This window comes from Plecotus auritus (assembly GCF_963455305.1).
Source record: "Plecotus auritus genome assembly, chromosome: 5".
Taxonomy (NCBI): domain Eukaryota; kingdom Metazoa; phylum Chordata; class Mammalia; order Chiroptera; family Vespertilionidae; genus Plecotus; species Plecotus auritus.
Genome location: NC_137776.1, coordinates 98843936 through 98866208, shown reverse-complemented (window position 1 = coordinate 98866208; position 22273 = coordinate 98843936). Strand labels below are relative to the sequence as shown.

The following is a 22273-nucleotide window of genomic DNA, read 5'->3' as shown; positions in this document are numbered from 1 at the left end:
CCTGGTTGGAGCATGTGTGGGAGGCAACAAATCAATGTGTCTCTCACACATTGATATTTGTCTTTCTCCCTCACACTCTAAAAATCAATGGGAAAAAAATGATTCTTGGGTGAGGATTAACAACAACAAAAAGATCTAATTGAGTATAATGCCATCTCAAACTACTCATGGATAGAAAAAATTCTTAGTAATAGCTAGGAATGATAGTCTGCTGGGGATCATGTTTTGGACACCCACCCTAAGCAGTATTTAGGGATTCACATAACCTTGTTCAGATACAGCTACATTCCATAAGGTTGCCATTGTTACTGTCCTTTCTCTAAAGAGGTGAGCAATAGTTGATGATGTGTATGTCTATGATTACTATATAATCTCTGGCCAGGATTATTTGGTGCTCTTATGTATCTTAATTTTCACATTTAAAAGTTTGTCCTTAATCTGGCCAGCTGAGGGTGAACCAGTTTACTTTTTTATATTGTTTTAGAAGAAAAGTCTACCTTAGACGTTCCCTAAAGGGTCATTTAAAACTAGAGGCCCAATGCACGAAATTCATGCAAGAGTAGGCCTTCCTTCCCCAGCTGTTGGCACGGGCTTCCCTCTGTCAACCAGGACCCAGGCTTCCCTTGCAACTCCAGCTTCGTCCAGAAGGACGTCCGGAAGGATGTCCCGTCTAATTAGCATATTACACTTTTATTATTATAGATATCTCTTGTAGGGTTTCAGCCATGGCATAAATAGCTCTCACTAATGTAGCCTAGGTATGGCTCTTTCTAGTAGTCTTGGTATTGCCAGGCTCCCATCATTCTTCTAAAGTTTTTCTTTTGGTTTTTACGTATTTCCAGTTTTTTAAGTCATGGTTATATGCTTCTTTTCTTAACCCTTTAGAAGAATCCTATATTGTCTGTATATTACTATTGAATCATGAATGTGTGCCAGAAGTATTTACTAGAGCACCTTTAACTGTCTGACCACACGCGCACCCTAGCACACCCTCTCTTATAAAAGACTTTGCTGCTGGTTTCTGCATTGTGTATGGAATTCCAGGTATCTTCCATTTCTGGCAAAGGACTGAAGTGCTTTGCAGTTTTGGTTGTTAATACCAACAGCTGGAGAGTACAGCAGCAATGAGATTCAAAGAATATTTGGTGGTTGGATTCCTTCCCTTCAAGCTTTTTTTGATGAATGTTCTCCAAAATTCTCTTGTAATTTTTTTTAATACTTGACTTAAAAATAAAAAAAGCCAACAAAGGGGAATTTGCTGGTTGGCATAAAACATGCTGCATAGTTGCTTTTTTCTGGTTATTGTAACTGAAGAATATCAAGGATTGACTTGAGAAGGAAAGGTAGATTTTCTTTTCACCTGTTTGTATCAGCTGTTTTCTGATTGTCTTGCTCCCTTTAAAAAGCCTCAAGATTTTTCTAAATACAATCTTTAAACTTGGAAATAGTGCTTAAAAAAAAACACCTCTTTCCATTTTTCTTTTTAAAAAATATTTACTGATTTTAGAAAGGAAGGGAGAGGGAGAGAGAAACATCAATGTGAGAGAGAAGCATCAATTGGTTGGCTCCTGTACGCCTTCTATTGGGTTCTGAACCCCTTGGAATCGCAACCCGCAACCTGACCTTTTGGTGCATGGGATGACACTCAGCCAACTGAGCCACACCAGTCAGGGCGAAATAGTGCTTTTCTCTATTTCCACTATTCCCCCACCTCAGGTGCGCTTACCAGCATTCTGACACCTACAGCTCAGCAAAACCTATGCCTATATATGTTTTTATTGGACTCAGAAATTATATATTTAGTCATATATTTGTAAAAGTTTCACTTTGATGCCAGAAGTAGTTTACATAGCATTAATCTTATGAGCTGTATGCTTATTTTAATTTTTAACCTACTTGACAATTTCTTTTAGGTCAGCCTTAGTTGGTCTTCCATGTAAATACATGATACAAATACATAGAAGCCATTTTTACTTGCATATGCAAATTAAATGTGTGTAAGAGGTTGGCAAGTTTATGATGTATCTGCCTCCATTTGAGTGTATTTGGGTGCTCTTCTGACACCATACATTTCACTATTATTTGTAACCTGATAAACACTTTCATGCTGCCACTCGGCTGTCAAATCTTTACATTTTACCATACTTCCGATTTATTTTTAAAAGAAGTAAACATTACGGGTGTGGTTAAAGGTCCCTTTACATGCCCTTTCCCAGTTGTTTCCTCTCCTTCCTCAGAGGTTTCCACTCCTGAGTGTAGGCTTGTCACTGCCACAAAGCATAATCGAGCATTTAAAAATTTTCCAGGTTGGTTGAAAGCATTCTGAGAAAAGCTCAGGGTCAAATTCTTACCTATGGATTTGTTATATATGTTGAAAGCACTGAAGGGGCTCTCAGACCTGGGAAGAAATTTGTCAATTTTTGAAGTCATCATTGCCCAGTTATTTGACCACAGAACCCCTCATCTGTACGCTGTTGTTGCTTGAAACATGCTTATGGCTTCTTACTAATGTAACTTTCTAGATGTAGATGACAAAGTAGTCATCATTTCCAGTTCATGTTGATTATTAGATCAAGTTTAAAATAAATTTACAAAAGAGGAAGGTAAAGTGCTAATAAGTTGCATATTTATTGACCAGCATGCAAGTTACTTACCCTCCTTAATTTTTTAAATTCTTGAGCTCTCTGATCTATTGAAGTGTCTGGCTATGGACCATGGCTACATATAACCTTTGCCTTAAACTGTTAACATTTTATGTTCTGTGGTTGGACTAGGCTGAGTTTGTTGTTAATATTTGACACATTTTCTTGAATAACAGTTATCCAACTGTTAAAATGTTGTACAACATGGTACTTGAATCCTTTGTTTGCTCTTTTTTTCTTCCTGTATTAGAAAATCTTGGTGCGTTTTGTAATTTATGTATAAAAGAAATTTTTCTTAAGATTTGTTCATATAATGGTCTGATCCAGGAAAAATAAAACAGGAAAATGGACACTATTTCTGACCTTCAAATAAAACTCTATTGTTTTTTAGACTGTTCACCCAGCCTTGGGGTCAAACGCATTATCTTCAGGCAGGGCTGTTTCTCCGCCCAGGATCTGCTGAGGGGTGGAGTTCACTGTCCTTTTGCTGAGGCCAGGGAGGCTCCTCCCCTGTAAGGGAAGGGTCCCGCCAGCCCATCCCTCCCTGGCTCTGTCCTTTAGCACTGCACTCCTTGGCCCTGCCCGAATAATGGGAAGGCATTAACGGGAAGGCACACTTTCCAGAGTAGAAATCACCAAACACTGACACATCTATCCTGTTAGTCTTAGAATTTTAGAGTTTATTAAGCAGTCTCTGTATTTTTAGGATCTCCTTTAAAAGACACAGTATTTTTTTCATAAGTTAGGACAAGTCTCTTGTGTTCTGCACCTTGCTATTTCAGGTGTATTTAACATTTTTTTAAAAAAGAGATTTTTCTGTTTTTACTTTGGGTGGAAAGATCTCTCCAAAACCTGCATTAGTTGTTTTATTAGCTTACTTTCAATCTTTTTCAAATAACTTCTTTATTCTAAGTGTTAATTTTCTTGAAAGTTATTGTAATTGGACTGTGTGATTCTACAAATACTTCTCCAGTGTTCAATCCTCATTTTGTTTAATCATATATTTTAGAGATTAAGTACCTATAAGAGGAGCCCAATAAATGTGCACACTTGTTTTAAATTATTGAGTGAGAAAATGATCAAGTAGAAGCAGTTTATCTTCTGTATGGGATAAATTATAATGTACAATTAATAGGTGTGTTTTTTTTTACAGATAATTATTATGAAGTAATTTAAACAATTCTGATATATCAGACACAGGTTAATCCACAAAGCAATGCCACCTGTCTTCCAGAGGTGCTCATTCTGTCCTGAGGGAATGTTTAGCTAAAAAATGATGCAATTGTCATTGCCCTCAAAGCGTAATCTCTAAAGGTGGGCCCACTGTGGTTAGATTCATTTGGAATTTCTTTGTTTGGAGTTAGGTCAATGGTTGGCCAGGTTCAAGACCCTGGTTTTCAGAAGCAATCTGTTTGCTTCTCCGATGGTTAAAAGAAGTACTTCTTAATTATATATGTATTTTTAGAGTTTATCCCTAGATTTTTCTTAAAAATTCTGAGAGATGGGAAGGTATACAGAAGTTTGTCTTTTACAACCTCAATTCCATTTGAGAAAGTGAAAGTTGACTGATGAGTGAAACAACACAAAAGGAACTCTGCTGCTGCGTTATTTGGATGTTATATACTTAATGGGGCGAAGGGAAGATTGGAGTGGGAAGAAGAGAGCCCAGGCCCCCTCTGGCCCCCGGCTTCACCCTTTAGGCCTCAGGATTCCCTTATGTAAAAACGACAGGGCAGGGTCACTTTGCAGCTCTTCCCTGGCTCTAGTACCACTTTAATGTGATTTTTTGTTGTTGTTGTTACTGCTATTTATTGTGTAACTGAGATAGTGAATAAAAGTAATACAATTATGGGAACCTGAGAAGAAACTTTCTTTAAAATGGCCAACTACAGTATAAATCAGTCTTGTCCAATAGGGCATTTTGATGGAAATATTCTATATTTGTGATTTCTGATATACTAGCCACTAGTCACATATTGCTGTTGAGCTGTGAAATGTTGCTAGTATGACTGAGGAACCTAATTTTAACTTTAATTAAAACAAATTTAAATAGCCATATGTGGCTAAATAGCTACTGTATTGGGCAGTGCAGGTTAAATTCTTAAATATAAGTATTCAAAGGAAATTTCCTCACATTGATTTAATATGAAAACCTTATTCTTTTGTGATTTGCAACTGGAATCTCTTAATTTTAGAATTTGGCAAGTCTCAATATTGAATCTTTGTTCAAGCACATCCTCTGTTTCTAATTGCAGTCAAGAATAGATAAGGTACTATGACCTTTGCCAAGGGTCCCACAGTCTCCTTGGTAACCACAAACCTCTCTCACTGGCTTCTTTAGAGCTCTGCCACCTACTGAGTACTGTGTGTGTCCACTAGTCAACCCTTAGGTTACACCAATTCCTGTAGTAGGCTTTATATGATCTGGAGCACGTTTGGTGGTGCTGAGGATTTTATCTTCCTATTTTTTATGAGCTTGATTCTTAAAAGTTTAGATGCCACTTTCAAAAAATACTTGAAGTTTTCAGTCCTAAAGTTTTTAGTCTTAAAATCTTTAGCAACATGTTTTTAGACCCTGGCCAGTGTGGCTTAGTTGGAACATCATCTCAGACACCAAAAGGTGGCAGCTTCGTTTTCTGGTCAGAGCACATACCCAGGATTCAGATTTCAGGTTTGACCCCTGGTTGGGGCGCAAGTGGGAGGTAACTGACTGATGCTTCTCTTTCACATCGATATTCTCTCTCCCTTCTCTCTAGAATCAATTTTTTAAAAAGGTGTTATTTAATTTAAAAATATCTAGGTCACAGCCCTGGTCAGGTTGCTCAATTGGTTAGACTGCAGTGGTCGGCAAACTCATTACTGAACAGAGCCAAATATCAACAGTACAACGACTGAAATTTCTTTTGAGAGCCAAATTTTTTATTTTTTTATTTTTATTGATATTTCACAGAGAGGAAGGGAGAGGGATAGAGAGCTAGAAACATCGATGAGAGAGAAACATCGATCAGCTGCCCCCTGCACACCTCCCACTGGGGATGTGCCCGCAACCAAGGCACATGCCCTTGACCGGAATCGAACCCGGGACCTTTCAGTCCGCAGACCGATGCTCTATCCACTGAGCCAAACCGGTCTCGGCGAGAGCCAAATTTTTTAAACTTAAACTTCTTCTAACGCCACTTCTTCAAAATAGACTCGCCTAGGCCGTGGTATTTTGTGGAAGAGCCACACTCAAGGGGCCAAAGAGCCGCATGGGGCTCGTGAGCCGCAGTTTGCCGACTACGGGGTTAGAACATCATCCCAGTAAGTTGTGGGTTTGCTCCCAGTCACGGCACATGTAAGAATCAACCAATGAGTGCGTGAATAGGTGGAACAACAAGCCCAGGTCTCCCTATCTTTCCTTTCCTCTCTCTCAAGTCAATCAGTAAATAAAGGAAGGCAGAAAGAAATATCTAGATCACTAGGCCATAAAACCAGTTGTCACTTGAATGAGTTTTCATTAGGTCTGTATTGCTTCAGCATCACAATGCTACATTCCTGGGACTTGTGTGGGCATCACAAAGAACGTTGATTTTACCTTGAAATTCTGAACCTTTGAAATGGTAAAAGTTAGCCGAAACCGGTTTGGCTCAGTGGATAGAGCGTCTGCCTACGGACTGAAGGGTCCCGGGTTCGATTCCGGTCAAGGGCACATACCTTGGTTGCGGGCACATCCCCAGTGGGAGGTGTGCAGGAGGCAGCTGATCGATGTTTCTCTCTCATCGATGTTTCTAGCTCTCTATCCCTCTCCCTTCCTCTCTGTAAAATATCAATAAAATATATTTAAAAAAAAAAAAAAGAAATGGTAAAAGTTAGTGGAGAGGCATTTTTTAGGGTTAATGGTTGAGACTGATAAGTCATGTGTTTGACAATCATTTCTTCTGTAAGGTAGTTTATGTAAATATAAGTTTATATATATGGCATACCAGAACACATAGCCCATGACATCCTAGGAACTCACTCCAGCCACACTGAGTGCATAGCTGCAGTGATGACGTAACCGGCTTCCCGAGCCTGCGGCACAGCCCTGCCCTGCACAGCGAGGCCTGCATTGGAGACGAAGGTGGGAGCTAGTATCAGTCATTCGCATGAGTTTTGAATAGAGGGAATCAAATAAAACAATAAAAACATGTTAAAAACTTCAAGTAAGAAGAAAGAAAACTTCAAGCAGTACAGAAGAATAAATGCCTTCTTATTCCCATAGCATTTCTTCTCCCTAAAAAACTATTACGAGGTTACGTTTTCTTTTTTACAAATGGGACTAAATTACACCTTCCTTTTTTTGCTTATTTTAAAAAGTCAGTTTTTGAGGTATTATTTCCCTATGATTACATTTACCCTTTTTAGGTGTACAGTTCCATGACTTTTGACAAATACCATAATTGAGATATATGGTATTTCATTCCCTTCCAAAGGTCTCTTTTCTCTGCTTCATTTTGTAACCATCATTATACTCAAGATATAGAACGTTTCTTATCGTCTCAAAAAGTCTCATCTTTCTGCCTCAATTATTTTTTAAGGCTTTCAAGTTGTATTTATTTATTGATTAAGGTATTACATATGTGTCCTTACCCTCCCAACTGCCCCTCCCCCCCACTCATGCCCTCACCCCCCTGGTGTCTGTGTCCATTGTGACTGCCTCAGTTTTAACAGCTCTATTGAATTCAACATATGGATTTACTTAAATTTTCCTAAATCACTCCTTAGAGATTAATTTTTAGGTTGTTTCCAGTCTTGCAGTTCAAACAAGGTACAATAAATAACTTTATATATAAATCTTAGTGTGTTTGTACAGCTATAGACATAGGGTAAATTCCTAGAAGAGGAGTGAAAATGGGATGGAAAATGGCCTCCCACCAAAAAATTGGACTAATTTACTTTTCAACTGGTTATGGATGAGAGTGCCTATTACTTTTTTATTATGCTGGGTGTCACCAAGTTCAGTTTGTGCTAATTTGATAAAGAAAATATTAGCTAGCAAAGTAACTTGTGTTTAGTGTTGTTTTTTCTCATTTTAAAACCATATCAAAAGTTCACATACACAAGAAACCTAACCCATGTTATTTATTGTTAAAACCACAATATAACAGAGGAAATGTGAATAGAAAACTTTACCTTTGTTTCTACTACCCCAATATAATTTTCATTTCCTGCTTAGCTGTATCTGCATTTCTGTTATTACATATGATGTTTTAATCTCCTCACACCATATGCTTAGTGTGTGCAGGTACGATTTTGTTTTGCTTTTTAAAAGGTCACTTTATTTTCTGAGTGTTTCATTGTTGTTATTCCCAGAATCTTCATCTAGTTTTTGGCTGTGGTACAGTTCAGTCATTCTATACTTTTTCACAATTATTAACTAGGCTTCAAATACCATCTTTTTAAATAGAAAAGTTGAAAAAAAATTTTAAATTATTTCCTTAGGATAAGCTTTTACTAGTATGATTCTTCTGCATATAAATATATCAGCTGCCAGGGCAGGGTAGAATTTTATCATTTCAAATAGGTTTTGTCACTTCATTGGGAATTCAATAATGTTTTTCTTCTGAAGAAGGAAGCAGTTACATATCAATTTGCATCTATGCTAGCTTAATCTGTTTTTCCTCTTTATTATTATTTTCTTGTTTTTCATTTAAAAGTTATTTTATAGTTGACATACAATATATTAGTTTCAGTTGTAGAGCCCAGTTGTAGAGTGGTTAGACGTTTGTATACCTTATGAAGTCTAGTACCCACCTGGCACTATACTAGTACATAATTATTACAGTACTAGTCACTCTTATTCCCTACTAGTAGCCCTGCGCACGAATCCGTGCGCCAGTAGCTCTCTGCGGGGCCTGGCTGCTCTGTGTCCACTGCCCAGATGCTCTCCGTGCCCAGAGGCCCATCCGCGGCCAGGTGCAGAATGCTTGCCTTGTATTGGAGCAACAAAGCAAGCATTCCGCCAGGCCGCTCACGCTGCACGCTCTCAGTGGCCACCCCTCCAGGACTGGGGGACTCTGGTGGGGCTGAGAGGACTGGGTGCCGCCATCTTGTGGCTACGGGCGCCACTATCTTTGTGACAGAGTGATGGTTAATTTGCATATTACCCTTTTATTAGATAGGATGCTGTACTTTACATCATCATGACTATTTTTATAACTGGCAATTTGTTCTACTGAATCCCTTCACCTTTTTGGCCCATTTCTTCACTCTCCACATCCCCATCAGGCGATCATTAGTTCTATGCATCTATGAGTTTGTTTCTGTTTTGTATGTTCATTTATTTTGGTTTTTAGATTTATACACACACACACGTGAAATTATATAGTTTTTGTCTTTTTCTCTGTGACTTATTTTTCTTAGCATACTATCCTCTAAGTCCATCCAACCTCTTTTTCCTTTTTTAAAAAGTTATAAAAATATATGCTACCTATAAAGATTTCATACCCACTTTCCACTGTTTAGTAAATAAAAATTTTAAATTGATTTTTTTCTCTCAATAGATTTCACAGTTTTTAGTATTTTAAAAATTATCAAACATTATACAGTGAAGGCACCTTACCCTCATTCCCCCACTACTCAGTTCCCCTTCTTGGAGGCAGTTAATATTGTCAGATTTTTGTGTACTTTTTAAGACATACTTTGTGCATTTTTGAGCAAATGTATGTGTGTGCTTTTTTTGGTGTGTGTCTCTTCAAGTCACAAATGTTAACATGCTGCACATACTTTTTTGCACATATTTTCTTAGATAACTTTATTTGTATTTTAACTTTTAAAAGGTAGATACTATATGCTCATGGTGCAATAATAAAATAATGAAAGGCTTGAATAATACCCCTTCTGTCTTAGCTCCCTGCCTGCTGTGCACATCCTCCAGTGACGCTTTATGCATCACAGAAGCAAGTCAGATGGCGTATGCTTTTGTTTCCTTTCCTCCTGTAAGCCGCCGACTAACCTTTCACATCTAAAAAGGCGGTAGAGTCTTGGTGTTAGGAGCAGTGACTCCTTGCGTTCAGATGTCTGCTCTGCCATGTAGCAACTGTGTGATTGTGGGCAAGGTATTTTTTTTTCTTTATTGATTAAGGTATTACATATGTGTCCTTATCACCCATTGCTCCCCCCACACCCCACTCATGCGTGGGCAAGGTATTTAACCTGTCTGTACTTTGTACACTTCTTACGAAGATGGTAAGGCAGTATATATACTTTGCTTAGAATAGTACTGTAAATAAGTACATGTGTTTGCTAGTAGTAGTATTTTTATTATTAAGGACAGTGACTGATAAAATAATAGCCAACAATCAGTATAATTTGATTTCTAGTAGTGATATATGGATATGGGTAAATTTATTTAACAGAAAAGGATGGGTGGGATTCATCACTTGCTTGAATTCTACTTAAATACATTTTAGAAAACTTCAGGAAACAAAACTAAAGCAGCTAAAAATATTAATGTTCCTTTTTATGTATTGATAGTTTTTGTGTTTTTGCATATACTTGTTTAAACTAAACAGATACACTCTCTTTATGACATGAAAATGTCCCAGAGAAGGTGAGGGTAGAGATAGCTGCTAAGAATATAAACTTTTACATAGTGCATCACATTTTAAAAGTGCTTTCTTATGCTTTTTCCACTCAAATTTGGTGGAAATAGAACATATCTACATATAATATTTAATTTTAGGTGATAATGGTCCATAAATTTTTAAATTTCCTAACTACATCTTTTTAGGATCAAATCGTTAGAACATTAAATGCTCTTAAGGCAAGATTGGAGGAGTGAATTGTATTTCTATTTAATTTGTTCATCCTCAGTTCTTTTTTTTTTTTAATATATTTTTTATTGTTTTCAGAGAGGAAGGGCGAGAGAGAGAGAAACATCAGTGATGAGAGAGAATCATTGATTGGCTGCCTCCTGCATGCACCCCACTGGAGATGGAGCCTGCAATACAGGCATGTGCCCCAACCTGGAATCGAACTGGTTCATAGGTCGATGCTCAACCACTGAGCTGCGTTAGCCGGACAGTTCTTTTTTTTTTTTAATTAAAAAAATCAAAGGAACAATCAAACCTGTCTTCCCCTTTCTCTTCTTCAGATCCCCATTACAAAGTAATGTACATTTATTATAGAAAATGTAAAAACAGAAAATACACAGGGAAGTAAGAATCACCTTAATTTCACTACTCAGCTTAATATTGTTTCTGATAACAGTTTGATGTCTAGACAGCTTGCCTTTTTTCTGTCTGTGGGGATATGCACACATAGTCACTTGTGTTACTAACTTGCCTTTTTGTTGTTGTTAAGTATATTTTTATTGATTTCAGAGAGGGAGAAGGAGAGAGAAACATCAGTGATGGGAATCATTGATCACCTGCCTTCTGCACGTCCCTACTGGGGATTGAGCCTGCAACCCCAGGCATGTGCCCTTGACGGGAATTGAACACGGGATCCTTCAGTCCACAGGCCGATGCTCTATCCACTGAGCCACACCAGCTAGGGCAGTAACTTGCCTTTTTTCTGTCTGTAGGGATATGCACACATAGTCACTTGTGTTAGTAACTTGTTTGCCTTTTACAGTGATGTCATCAGGAATGCTATACACACAGGTATTTTTTGTTTTTAAAATATACTTAGTATCATGAATGTTTTAATGTCATTTAATTACCTGTAGTATCATTTATGGGTGCATCATATTCCATTGAGCACATATGCCATACTGAATTTTATTTTGTAATGTTGCCTATTCATGGGCATTTTAAAAATAAGCTGTATCGTAAATATCCTGTACACAACTGTTTTTGAACATCCATTTTCTTTTTAAAAAATATATCTTTATTGATTTCAAAGAGGAAGGAAGAGGGAGAGAGAGATAGAAACATCTATGTTGAGAGAGAATCTTGTATTGGCTGCCTCCTGCAAGTCCCCCACTGGGGATCGAGCCCACAACCCGGGCATGTGCCCTTGACCGAAATTCAACCTGGGACCTTTCAGTTCGCATGCCGACGCTCTATCCATTGAGCCAAACTGGCTAGGGCTATCCATTATTTTCTTAGGCTAAGTTCTGAGATTTGGAATTAAAGAGTTACAGGATATATACTTTCTTCATGCTTTTGATACAGATGGTTAAACTATTCTCCAAATAGTTGGTATCTACCTATATGCTTGCCAGCATGAGGTATTGTATGTTTGAGATGTGAATTACTCCCCTTCTGAATTAGTGCAAATTCACTTTCCATTTCCTCTAGAACAGCCGTGGGCAAACTACGGCCCGCAGGCCGGATCCGGCTGTTCTGTCCAGTTCTCTTGCTCTCCCCTACGTTCCTTTACTTTGAATTTATATTAGTTCACACAAACACTCCATCCATGCTTTTGTTCCGGCCCTCCGGTCCAGTTTAAGAACCCATTGTGGCCTCGAGTCAAAAAGTTTGCCCACCCCTGCTCTAGAACCATCTTTTTCTTCTTCTCTACTTTCTGTTTTTCTATTCTTCTATATCCTTCCTCCTTCACACCTAAAACTTCATGGAAGCTGGATTTGACCCAGGTTGGAGAAGAAGCTGTTTCCGATACGCTTTACCTCCCTCTTCACCAGCTTGTTAGTGCATTTTGCTGTAAAATATTCTGGGAACTCTCTGTACAGCATCCAATTTTTCAAAGGTCATTTCTTTCAGTTTTATAGATTTTCATTTTCACTTTTCGTGGTTCTTAGTCATAGTTAATCTCTTATATTTGTGAGGTGACCTCATGTCCTAGCTGGTGGTGAAGAGAACTGTCTTTGGGACCCTGTGGACCAGGTTCAGCTCCCAGCTTGTTCTTGTTGACTAGCTTTGGAATCTAGGACATGTTATTGACCCCGCCCAGTCCTCCTCATTTTTCACTTGTGAAGTGGACATCACGATAATACTTTGAAAAAAAACAAAAAACAAAAAAAAACACGATAATACTTTGCTTGGTATTTTGTTAGGATTTTAAGAGGTGATGCTTATAAGTGCTCGGTACATTGCTAACATTTAGTAATTAGTAGGGCATTTTTTATTAGCATCTCAACTGACGTGTGTGAATGAAGCAGGGATTATTTTGTCCTTCTGCATCTGAGTGAATGGGTTCAGAAAGAGGGAATACTTTTCCTGTCATCACACCAGAAAGTGATGTTGTCCAAACCTGAATTTAGGACTTTTGTCTTAAGGACTACTGCCAAGTGGGAGAACTAAGGTGAAGGCCAGGAATCGTGCCTAATAGGATACCATAGGAACAGCATGAAAAGTCTAAAAAGCTTTAAATACAGGGCTTGAGAGGTCAGCTCCAAGAAGCCTTGACTAGACTCAGCAAGTTGGCAGGAGGATGACAGTAGCTCTGGGAGCAGAGGAGTGGTTCCTGTGCATCTTGGTGGGAGAGAGGCTGCTGTGTATCCTTTAGGCTCCTAGACACAAAGACCAAAGAGTCTTGAAAAAGTTTAGAGCACCAGGATCAAAACATTTAATTTAATAGATTTCTCTACTTTGGTTCAAATTAGAATGAAATCTTGCTTTAAATATATATGACTGATTAGGTTTTTATCTTAACTTGTTTCCGACAGGGCATGGTGCTGATGTGAAATGTGTAGACTGGCATCCAACAAAAGGGTTAGTTGTTTCAGGAAGTAAAGATAGTCAACAGCCAATCAAGTTCTGGGATCCCAAGACTGGGCAGAGTCTTGCAACACTGTAAGTGATAGGAACCCCACCTTGCTCCCCGAACAAAGGGAACAAAGCTGCCTGTATTGTTTAACTTTTAGCTTTCTCTCCTCTCGTATTTTTGGAAAAGTAGGTTAGACAACAGATGGATTTGTATCCGTAGCTGTCTTATTAATTAAATATGATTTATCTCTGAATTCCTAATGAAATACGGCTTGATTTATGTTCTGCCACAGCTATCTAAATTTAATTTGGGTATCACGGGAGTGGAGTGTGAGGAAGAGATTGAGAAGGAGGTGGTTATTACTATTCTGACTTACTGTCTCTCCTCATTATAATGCACTTGGCACTGTGTGGAGTTGATGTGTATGCCCCTCACTAGACATACAGCCCAGCTTTCTCCATCTCACTGTCTCTTTATAGAGAAGCTTTTCCTCTATTTTTGAATCAGTTCTCAATTTTTTTTGTCTGAGATGCTTACTTATGATGCAGCTACATAATAAATTTTTTTTCTGAATTATCTGTAAACATGAACAGTGATATGAATATGTTGTTAACATTGTTTTGACCAAGCAGCTGTGTCCCGGTCCTCGTGATTGGGAGGGAGCTGGTTGGAGCAGGCTGCTGTGGTGCACACCTCCAGTGGCTGGAGTCCACCAGAGTGTTTGGCTGTGGTGCTCCGTGGAGATGTGCACTGTGCAGGCCTCGGCTTGTGGCAGTGTCTTAAGTTCAAATTAACCCTCAAACTACCCCATGCTCTTTTTTTTATGCTTTGTTTTAATGAGAAGAGGTTCATTGAACTTAAAAAATTTAATGAGCTTTATTGAGTAGTAATTTATATGTTCAAATGTTTCCCCTGCTTCAAAGATAAACTTTTATATCCAGTTGAAGCTCTGCTGCTATTTTAACTGGTTAAGGAAAGCAATGCTTAGATACTGGACATTATTTCTGTCATTGACCTATTTATTTCAAAGGTACTTTTAACTGGGGTCCTATAATGCTGTTTTTTCATGCTTTATTACTTCTAGGCTAAACCTCTTGCCATCTTGACCCATGTGCTTTTCAACAAAAATGGCCATTATATGGATTTAGATTTGTTTTTAATTCTTACATTATTTTCTTGGTACTTTGTTTCTAGTCATGCCCATAAAAACACAGTGATGGAAGTAAAATTAAATCTCAATGGCAATTGGCTACTCACAGCATCACGTGACCATCTCTGTAAACTTTTTGATATCAGAAACCTGAAAGAAGAGCTTCAAGTCTTCCGAGGTCATAAGAAAGAAGCCACAGGTCAGTGGCTTTTAGATATACTTCTCATTCTGACTTGCTGTGGTGTACTGAGGTCCTGATAATTCTGCCTTTCCCTGTGTTTTTGTTTACAGCTGTGGCCTGGCATCCTGTGCATGAAGGACTTTTTGCCAGTGGAGGGTCCGATGGCTCTTTGCTCTTCTGGCATGTTGGGTATGTAACACTTATCATAAAGAAGTTGTCTATTTTATGAAGAGAGCACCTGAAAGTGTGAAACATGATACCGTTTGTATTTTCTCTGAGTGTTCATATGTTCTGTATTAGAGACTTTGTGCAGTTTTCAATTTTGGAAACCCAGCTTGGAATAGAAACCTTAGCACAATTATTTTTGGATTGTAGAAGTCATTAAGAGCAAATAAAATAGATTTTCTTGTTTCTTATTGGTGAAATCATTTTTGAAGCATTTTCCCTAGCTGGTGTGGCTCAGTGGTTGAGTGTTGACCTATGAACCAGGAGGTCATTTTCAATTCTTGGTCAGGGCACATGCCTAGGTTGTGGGCTTGATCCCCAGTAGGAGACCTTCAGGAGGCAGCCAATCAATGAAACATCATTGATGTTTCTCTCTCTCTCTCTCTCCCTCCCTCCCTCCTTCCTTCCCTCCCTCCCTCCCTTCCATTCTGAAATCAATAAAAATATATTTTAAAAATATATATATTACTGATGACAAATCAGCACCCCTATATCATGTGAAATAGAGAGATTAAAAGTAATGGGCGTTGGTAGCTATATGTTACACTAAAATAAAATGTCTTTAAAAAAATATATATAGCCAAAACCGGTTTGGCTCAGTGGATAGAGCGTCGGCCTGCGGACTCAAGGGTCCCGGGTTCGATTCCGGTCAAGGGCATGTACCTTGGTTGCGGGCACATCCCCAGTAGGGGGCGTGCAGGAGGCAGCTGATCGATGTTTCTCTCTCATCGATGTTTCTAACTCTATCTCTCCTCTCCCTTCCGCTCTGTAAAAAATCAATAAAATATATTTAAAAAAAATATATATATAATATAATAAAAGAGTAATATGCAAATTAACCATCACTCTGCTACACCTACAAGTCACGCCCACCAGCCAATCAGGAGGGAATATGCAAATAAACCCAACCAAGATGGCTGCAGCCACAGAGAGCATTGGATTTCCCTGGCAATGGAGGAAGCCAAGCTTTCTGCCTGCCCTTGCTGGCCCAGGCCTCCACTCAATGCTACAAAGTTTCAATTATAGAAGATAAATAAAGCCCAACAGAAATGGCGGGAGCCATAGAGCTGGAGAGAGCAGAAGGCTAGGGCTGCCCGCAGCGATGGAGGAAGCCAAGCTTCTGCAGCCCTGGCCTGCTTTGGCCTCCACTTAAGGCTACAAAGTTTCAATTATAGAAGATACATAAATCCCAACAGAAATGGCTGCCACCACGGAGCCAGCAGAAGGCTTGGCTCCACTCCAGGCTACAAAGTTTCAATTGTAGAAGATAAATAAATCCCAGATCCCAGGGCCTCTGCTTGGGTCGCCGGGGGGCATGGCCGGCCTGCAAACCACTACAGGCCCCTCGCCCAGGCCACCCCATACCCCAAGGGAACCCCCAACCTGATCCAGAACATCCTTCAGGGCAAACCAGCTGGCCCCCACCCATGCACCAGGCCTCTATCCTATCTAATAAAAGGGTAATATGCAGATTGACCATCACTCCAACACACAAGATGGCTGCCCCCATGTGGTCAAAGATCTGCCCCCATGTGGACACAAGATGGCCAGCAGGGGAGGGCAGTTGGGAGGAACCAGGCCTGCAAGGGCAGTTGTGGGTGATCAGGCCAGCAGGGGAGGGCAGTTGGGAGGGACCAGGCCTGTAAGGGAGGGCAGTTGGGGGCAATCAAGCCTGAAGGGAGGGCAGTTAGGGGTGACCCAGCTGGCAGAGGAGGGAAGTTGGGGGTGACTGGGTCTGCAGGGAAGGGCAGTTGGGGGGGACCCAGGCCTGCAGGGGAGAGCAGTTGGGGCGTACCAGGCCTGCAGGGGAGGGCAGTTAGGGTTGACCAGGCCTGCAGAGGAGGGCAGTTAGGGGTGACCAGGCCTGCAGGGGAAGGCAGTTAGGGGCAAACAGGCTGGCAGGGAGCAGTTAGGTATCAATCAGGCTGGAAGGGGAGTGGTTAGGGGGTGATCAGACTGGCAGGCAGAAGCGGTTAGGGGCAATCAGGAAGGTAGGCAGGCGAGCAGTTGGGAGCCAGCAGTCCTGGATTGTGAGAGGGATGTCCGACTGCCCATTTAGGCCCAATCCCTCGAGGGTTCCCAGATTGGAGAGGGTGCAGGCTGGGTTGAGGGACACCCCCCGCCCCGGCACATGAATTTCATGCACCGGGCCTCTAGTATATATATATATAACTTTTGTGAAAAAGACTTCTTTCTGTGGTGCTATTGTAGGGTAGAGAAGGAAGTGGGTGGGATGGAGATGGCCCACGAAGGAATGATCTGGAGTCTGGCGTGGCATCCTCTTGGACATATTCTCTGCTCAGGCTCAAATGACCACACCAGGTAAGCTTTCTGTAAAAAACGTAACAAGGGGTTACTGTGTTCATGGGGCAGGTGTAAATAAGTATGTATATTTTTTATAGATAGACTGGCATCTTAATTTGTATTCTGTCTTGTTCTTAGGAACATTTTTGTGGTGTTTTATAAGTACATATATTATGAGAAGGAGATTGAGTATTGAATATGACTTTGTTATTCAAATTTTGTTTTGCCTTCTGATTAAAAAAAAGTCTGTATTTTAAATTTTTAGAAGAAAAGCATTGTAAAATTGTGTTTACCAGAGGACTGGTTCATACTGTTAAGTGCCCAGAAACATACTGAGCTCATGCACCTTGCCTTTCCCATCCATTACTTTTATTTTGCAGCAAATTCTGGACCCGAAACCGACCAGGTGATAAAATGCGAGATCGCTATAATCTAAACCTATTACCAGGAATGTCAGAAGATGGAGTAGAATATGGTGAGGCTCCGCACATTTATCCTTCTTTGAAATGAGATAGTCTGTTATAAAAGTATTAGGTATTGAGAAGATTTTACAAAATTAATTTTAGTTTTATAGTTTATTGATTTGTAAACCACCAACGTTAAATTTCATTTTTATAAAGTTCTAATTTTGTTGGACCACTACGTTTATAAAATCTCGTATTGATAGTAGATGTATTCCTCTTTATAGATGACCTTGAACCTAATAGCCTGGCAGTAATTCCAGGGATGGGAATACCAGAACAACTTAAATTAGCCATGGAGCAAGAGCAGATGGGTAAGAGAAATTGTACTTATAAATTCTATTTTTATAAAAAATTTTATAGGTCTGTTTCTTAACTTTATGGTATTAAATTTTTTTGATAATGCCAAAAATATTTTTTTTTAGAAATGTTGATATAAGTAATGTAAACTGCATAACATTAAATCTATTCTTCCAAAAATGTGTTCATTGATGAAGTGGCCACTTTCTTTTATTTCCTTGACTAATTACTTATCTTTATGATTACAGGGAAAGATGAGTCAAATGAAATTGAAATGACAATTCCAGGTTTAGATTGGGGAATGGAGGAAGTGATGCAGAAGGATCAGAAAAAAGTACCTCAGAAGAAAGTTCCTTATGCAAAACCTATCCCTGCTCAGTTCCAGCAGGTGAGTGGCCCATATCATTTATACGTTGGTGGTGCTGCTCGGTGAGTCTGATTGCAGTTTAGAAACAGGTTTCTTTCTCTGCATCCTCTCATTGTTGGCGTTATTTCTGTGCTATAGACCTTTAGAGCATTTTTCACACATTTCAGGCATTCTTAGACATAGTTCCCATCTGCTGCTTTGCAGTTAGTGCTGTGTTTGTCATGAGTCTTCTCCAGATCTTTTATTATTGTCACCTCCTTATTATCATCGATGCTATTGGAGGAAGGAAGATAAAGAGGCCGGAGCACAGAGAGTGCATCAACTCTCTTCTGCATTGCCTGTCTTCTGCTTTATTGGTTCCCTCAGCACAAAGCGGGGGGTGTCCTTTGGAAAAGGCAGGTGAGCTTCACATTCTTAATAACATGCCAGATCTAACAGCTTTTAATAATTTAGTGATTGCTACCTAGTCATGTGCTTGCCAAATCCCACTCATGTGTCACTAAGAATTAGCATCAGAAATAAAGACAGTGCACCAGGTGAGCCACCTTGTATTCAGAAAGTTGGAATGAGCTAATGAATGACATGATAAAATGGTTTTCTCATTCTGCCATTATAATTTACACACTTAGAGCATATTTTAATATTCTCTTCTTTCCCAAGGCTTGGATGCAAAATAAAGTTCCAATTCCTGCCCCAAACGAGGTACTGAATGACAGAAAAGAGGACATTAAATTGGAAGAGAAGAAAAAAACACAAGCAGAAATTGAGCAAGAAATGGCCACATTACAGTATACTAACCCACAGCTTCTAGAGGTAAGCTCTTTGGGGGATTCAAGATGCTCTAAAAAAGTAGGGATGACATTATTGATATGCTCATAAGGAGAAGGGATGGGGCTCTCAGATGGGTCTGATAAACACCACCCCTTCTTACTGCTACAGTAGGAGCTAGTTTCTAACTAGATCAGTCAAGCAGTGAGTATACCTAAGTTAAATATACATTTTTAATAGAAATGATAAAGCCAACATAGTTTAAATTTGAATTCACTTATTTATCCCCAGATAAAATAATTTTTCTTTTTCCTGTCGGCTCTAAAGCAGGTGGTTGGTTCTTAGTTTTCCTACCTTGACAGCTACCAAGAATGACAAAAAACTGGTAATTTTTGTGCTTTTCCTGGTCAAGATGGATGTACATAATCCTGACTATTGTTTCCCAGCACCTAAAAAGAGTTAATCTAGAGTGAGTCTGGAGGCCTGAGCACCATCTGAATGTCTGAATGTTATATGGACTCTAGTTACTGTTGGGGCATTAAGAGGTTGATGCCTTGTGTTTGTTTTGAGGTTCCCCAATGAAATAAGTGACTGCCACATTGTCATCTTCTGGCTTATTTTTCAGTATGCTTTTTCTTTTTTTCTTAACAGCAACTTAAAATTGAAAGGCTTGCACAGAAACAGGCTGAGCAAATTCAGCCTCCTCCTGCATCTGGTACCCCTCTTCTTGGACCCCAGCCCTTTCCAGGACAAGGTCCAATGTCTCAGATTCCTCAAGGTTTTCAACAGCCCCATTCATCTCAGCAGATGCCAATGAACATGGCTCAAATGGGGCCTCCAGGTCCACAGGGACAGTTCAGACCCCCTGGACCCCAGGGACAAATGGGACCACAAGGTCCTCCACTGCATCAGGGAGGTGGAGGGCCACAAGGATTCATGGGACCACAAGGGCCCCAGGGCCCACCCCAAGGGTTGCCAAGGCCTCAGGACATACATGGCCCCCAAGGAATGCAAAGGCATCCTGGACCTCATGGCCCTTTGGGACTTCAAGGACCACCTGGGCCACAGGGTAATTCTGGTCCTCAAGGTCATATGGGCCCACAAGGTCACATAGGCCCCCAAGGCCCACCTGGTCCCCAGGGGCACATGGGCCCTCAGGGGCCTCCAGGTACTCAAGGTATGCAGGGGCCACCTGGTCCCAGAGGAATGCAAGGACCTCCTCATCCTCATGGGATACAAGGTGGGCCTGGGTCTCAGGGGATCCAGGGTCCTGTGTCTCAGGGACCTCTGATGGGACTGAATCCAAGAGGAATGCAGGGTCCTCCAGGCCCTCGAGAGAATCAGGGTCCTACTCCCCAAGGCATGATGATGGGCCACCCACCTCAAGAGATGAGACCTCACCCTCCAAGTGGACTACTGGGACATGGCCCTCAGGAAATGCGAGGTCCTCAGGAGATGCGCGCCATGCAGGGGCCTCCACCTCAAGGGTCGATGCTGGGCCCTCCCCAGGAGTTGCGAGGGCCTCCAGGCTCACAAGGACAGCAGGGGCCGCCCCAGGGCTCTCTGGGGCCTCCACCCCAGAGTGGCATGCAGGGGCCCCCTGGACCTCAGGGACAGCAGAACCCTGCCCGCGGGCCACATTCGTCTCAAGGGCAAATGCCATTCCAGCAGCAGAAAACAGCTCTACTGGGTGATGGGCCCCGGGCCCCCTTCAATCAGGTATTCTTTCTTTCCAACTTGTGGGCATTACCCATTGGGAAAACACACTGCACGGACGTGGTGGGAATGTCTCAGGTGGTGAAAGCGGCCTGAGAAGAGCATCACAGCTGAAGAGGGAGACAAGAAAATGCAATAGACACGTGGTCGGCAAACTGCGGCTCGCGAGCCCCATGCGGCTCTTTGGCCCCTTGAGTGTGGCTCTTCCACAAAATACCACGGCCTGGGCGAGTCTATTTTGAAGAAGTGGTGTTAGAAGAAGTTTAAGTTTAAAAAATTTGGCTCTCAAAAGAAATTTCAATCGTTGTACTGTTGATATTTGGCTCTGTTCACTAATGAGTTTGCCGACCACTGGTAGACCATCAAACGTATCGCAATATGAACATTAACTTCTCAACCTGTATTTTAATAGATGTTCTTCCAGAAAAGAGTTACTCTAGTTGATAAAAGAGCTGTGGCCTGGTGGGGAGGCTGGGGACTGCCAGCCTGTTGTGCTCCCTTTCTGGGTCCTTTGTCGCATAGCCTGCCAGCTCTATCTTTTCAGATAGGTGTTTAAGGCCCCAGGAGAGCATAGCCCACGATCTCACTGTTCTCGTTTCAGTGAATGCCTTCAGAGATCTCTCAGGCCAGAATTGCACATTCTCAAGTTCTCATCCTCTGGACAGAATTCTGTCCAAGTTGTTTTCAGCTTACAAAAATATTTATAAGAGGGCCGAAACCGGTTTGGCTCAGTGGATAGAGCGTCGGCCTACAGACTGAAGGGTCCCGGGTTCGATTCCGGTCAAGGGCATGTACCTTGGTTGCGGGCACATCCCCAGTGGGAGGTGTGCAGGAGGCAGCTGATCGATGTTTCTAGCTCTCTATCCCTCTCCCTTCCTCTCTGTAAAAATATCAATAAAATATATTTTAAAAAATATATTTATAAGAGGGAGTATTTCTATGGACATTTCCTTTTTTTTTTAATATATATATTTTATTGATTTTTTACAGAGAGGAAGGGAGAGGGATAGAGAGCTAGAAACATCGATGAGAGAGAAACATCGATCAGCTGCCTCCTGCACACCCCCTACTGGGGTTGTGCCCACAACCAAGGTACATGCCCTTGACCGGAATTGAACCCGGGACCTTTCAGTCCGCAGGCCGACGCTCTATCCACTGAGCCAAACCGGTTAGGGCTATGGACATTTTCTTGACCTTCTTTTGACAGTTCTGCTTTTATTAGCCAAGTTATAATGCCCATTCCCTGAGCCTGTGCTGGAGGGTGTGAGGAGAGTTCAGGTTGCTTGGGGAGATGTAAGCAACCTGACTGCATGAACAGGGAAGGGTTAACACGCCTCTGGGTGTGTGCTCCTGTGCCTTTCAGAGGATGTGACTCCCTGGCCTCCATTCCCGTGGAGAGGCCATACTGTGGACACTGTGTAGAAAGCACTGTTAATAGCTCTGAGCATTTGTAATGTGAAGATGACCATTGGATTTTTAGAATTAAAAGAACTAGCTAATAAGATTCTGTGGTACTCTTCAGTAGAT

The 22273-nt window shown here is 40.9% G+C and overlaps 1 protein-coding gene across 7 annotated transcripts in view; it reads left to right on the top strand.

Moving 5' to 3' along the window:
* WDR33 (WD repeat domain 33) overlaps positions 1 to 22273 on the top strand; it is a 109261-nt gene that overhangs the window by 71217 nt on the left and 15771 nt on the right. For all 7 annotated transcript variants that reach the window (XM_080667199.1, XM_080667203.1, XM_080667204.1 and 4 more), the window contains 9 exons: positions 13234 to 13360; positions 14469 to 14623; positions 14716 to 14794; positions 17042 to 17152; positions 17515 to 17609; positions 17823 to 17909; positions 18144 to 18283; positions 18923 to 19075; positions 19682 to 20749. In XM_080667199.1, the coding sequence (XP_080523325.1) occupies positions 13234 to 13360; positions 14469 to 14623; positions 14716 to 14794; positions 17042 to 17152; positions 17515 to 17609; positions 17823 to 17909; positions 18144 to 18283; positions 18923 to 19075; positions 19682 to 20749 (2015 nt within the window). The remainder of the gene's footprint in view (positions 1 to 13233; positions 13361 to 14468; positions 14624 to 14715; positions 14795 to 17041; positions 17153 to 17514; positions 17610 to 17822; positions 17910 to 18143; positions 18284 to 18922; positions 19076 to 19681; positions 20750 to 22273) is intronic.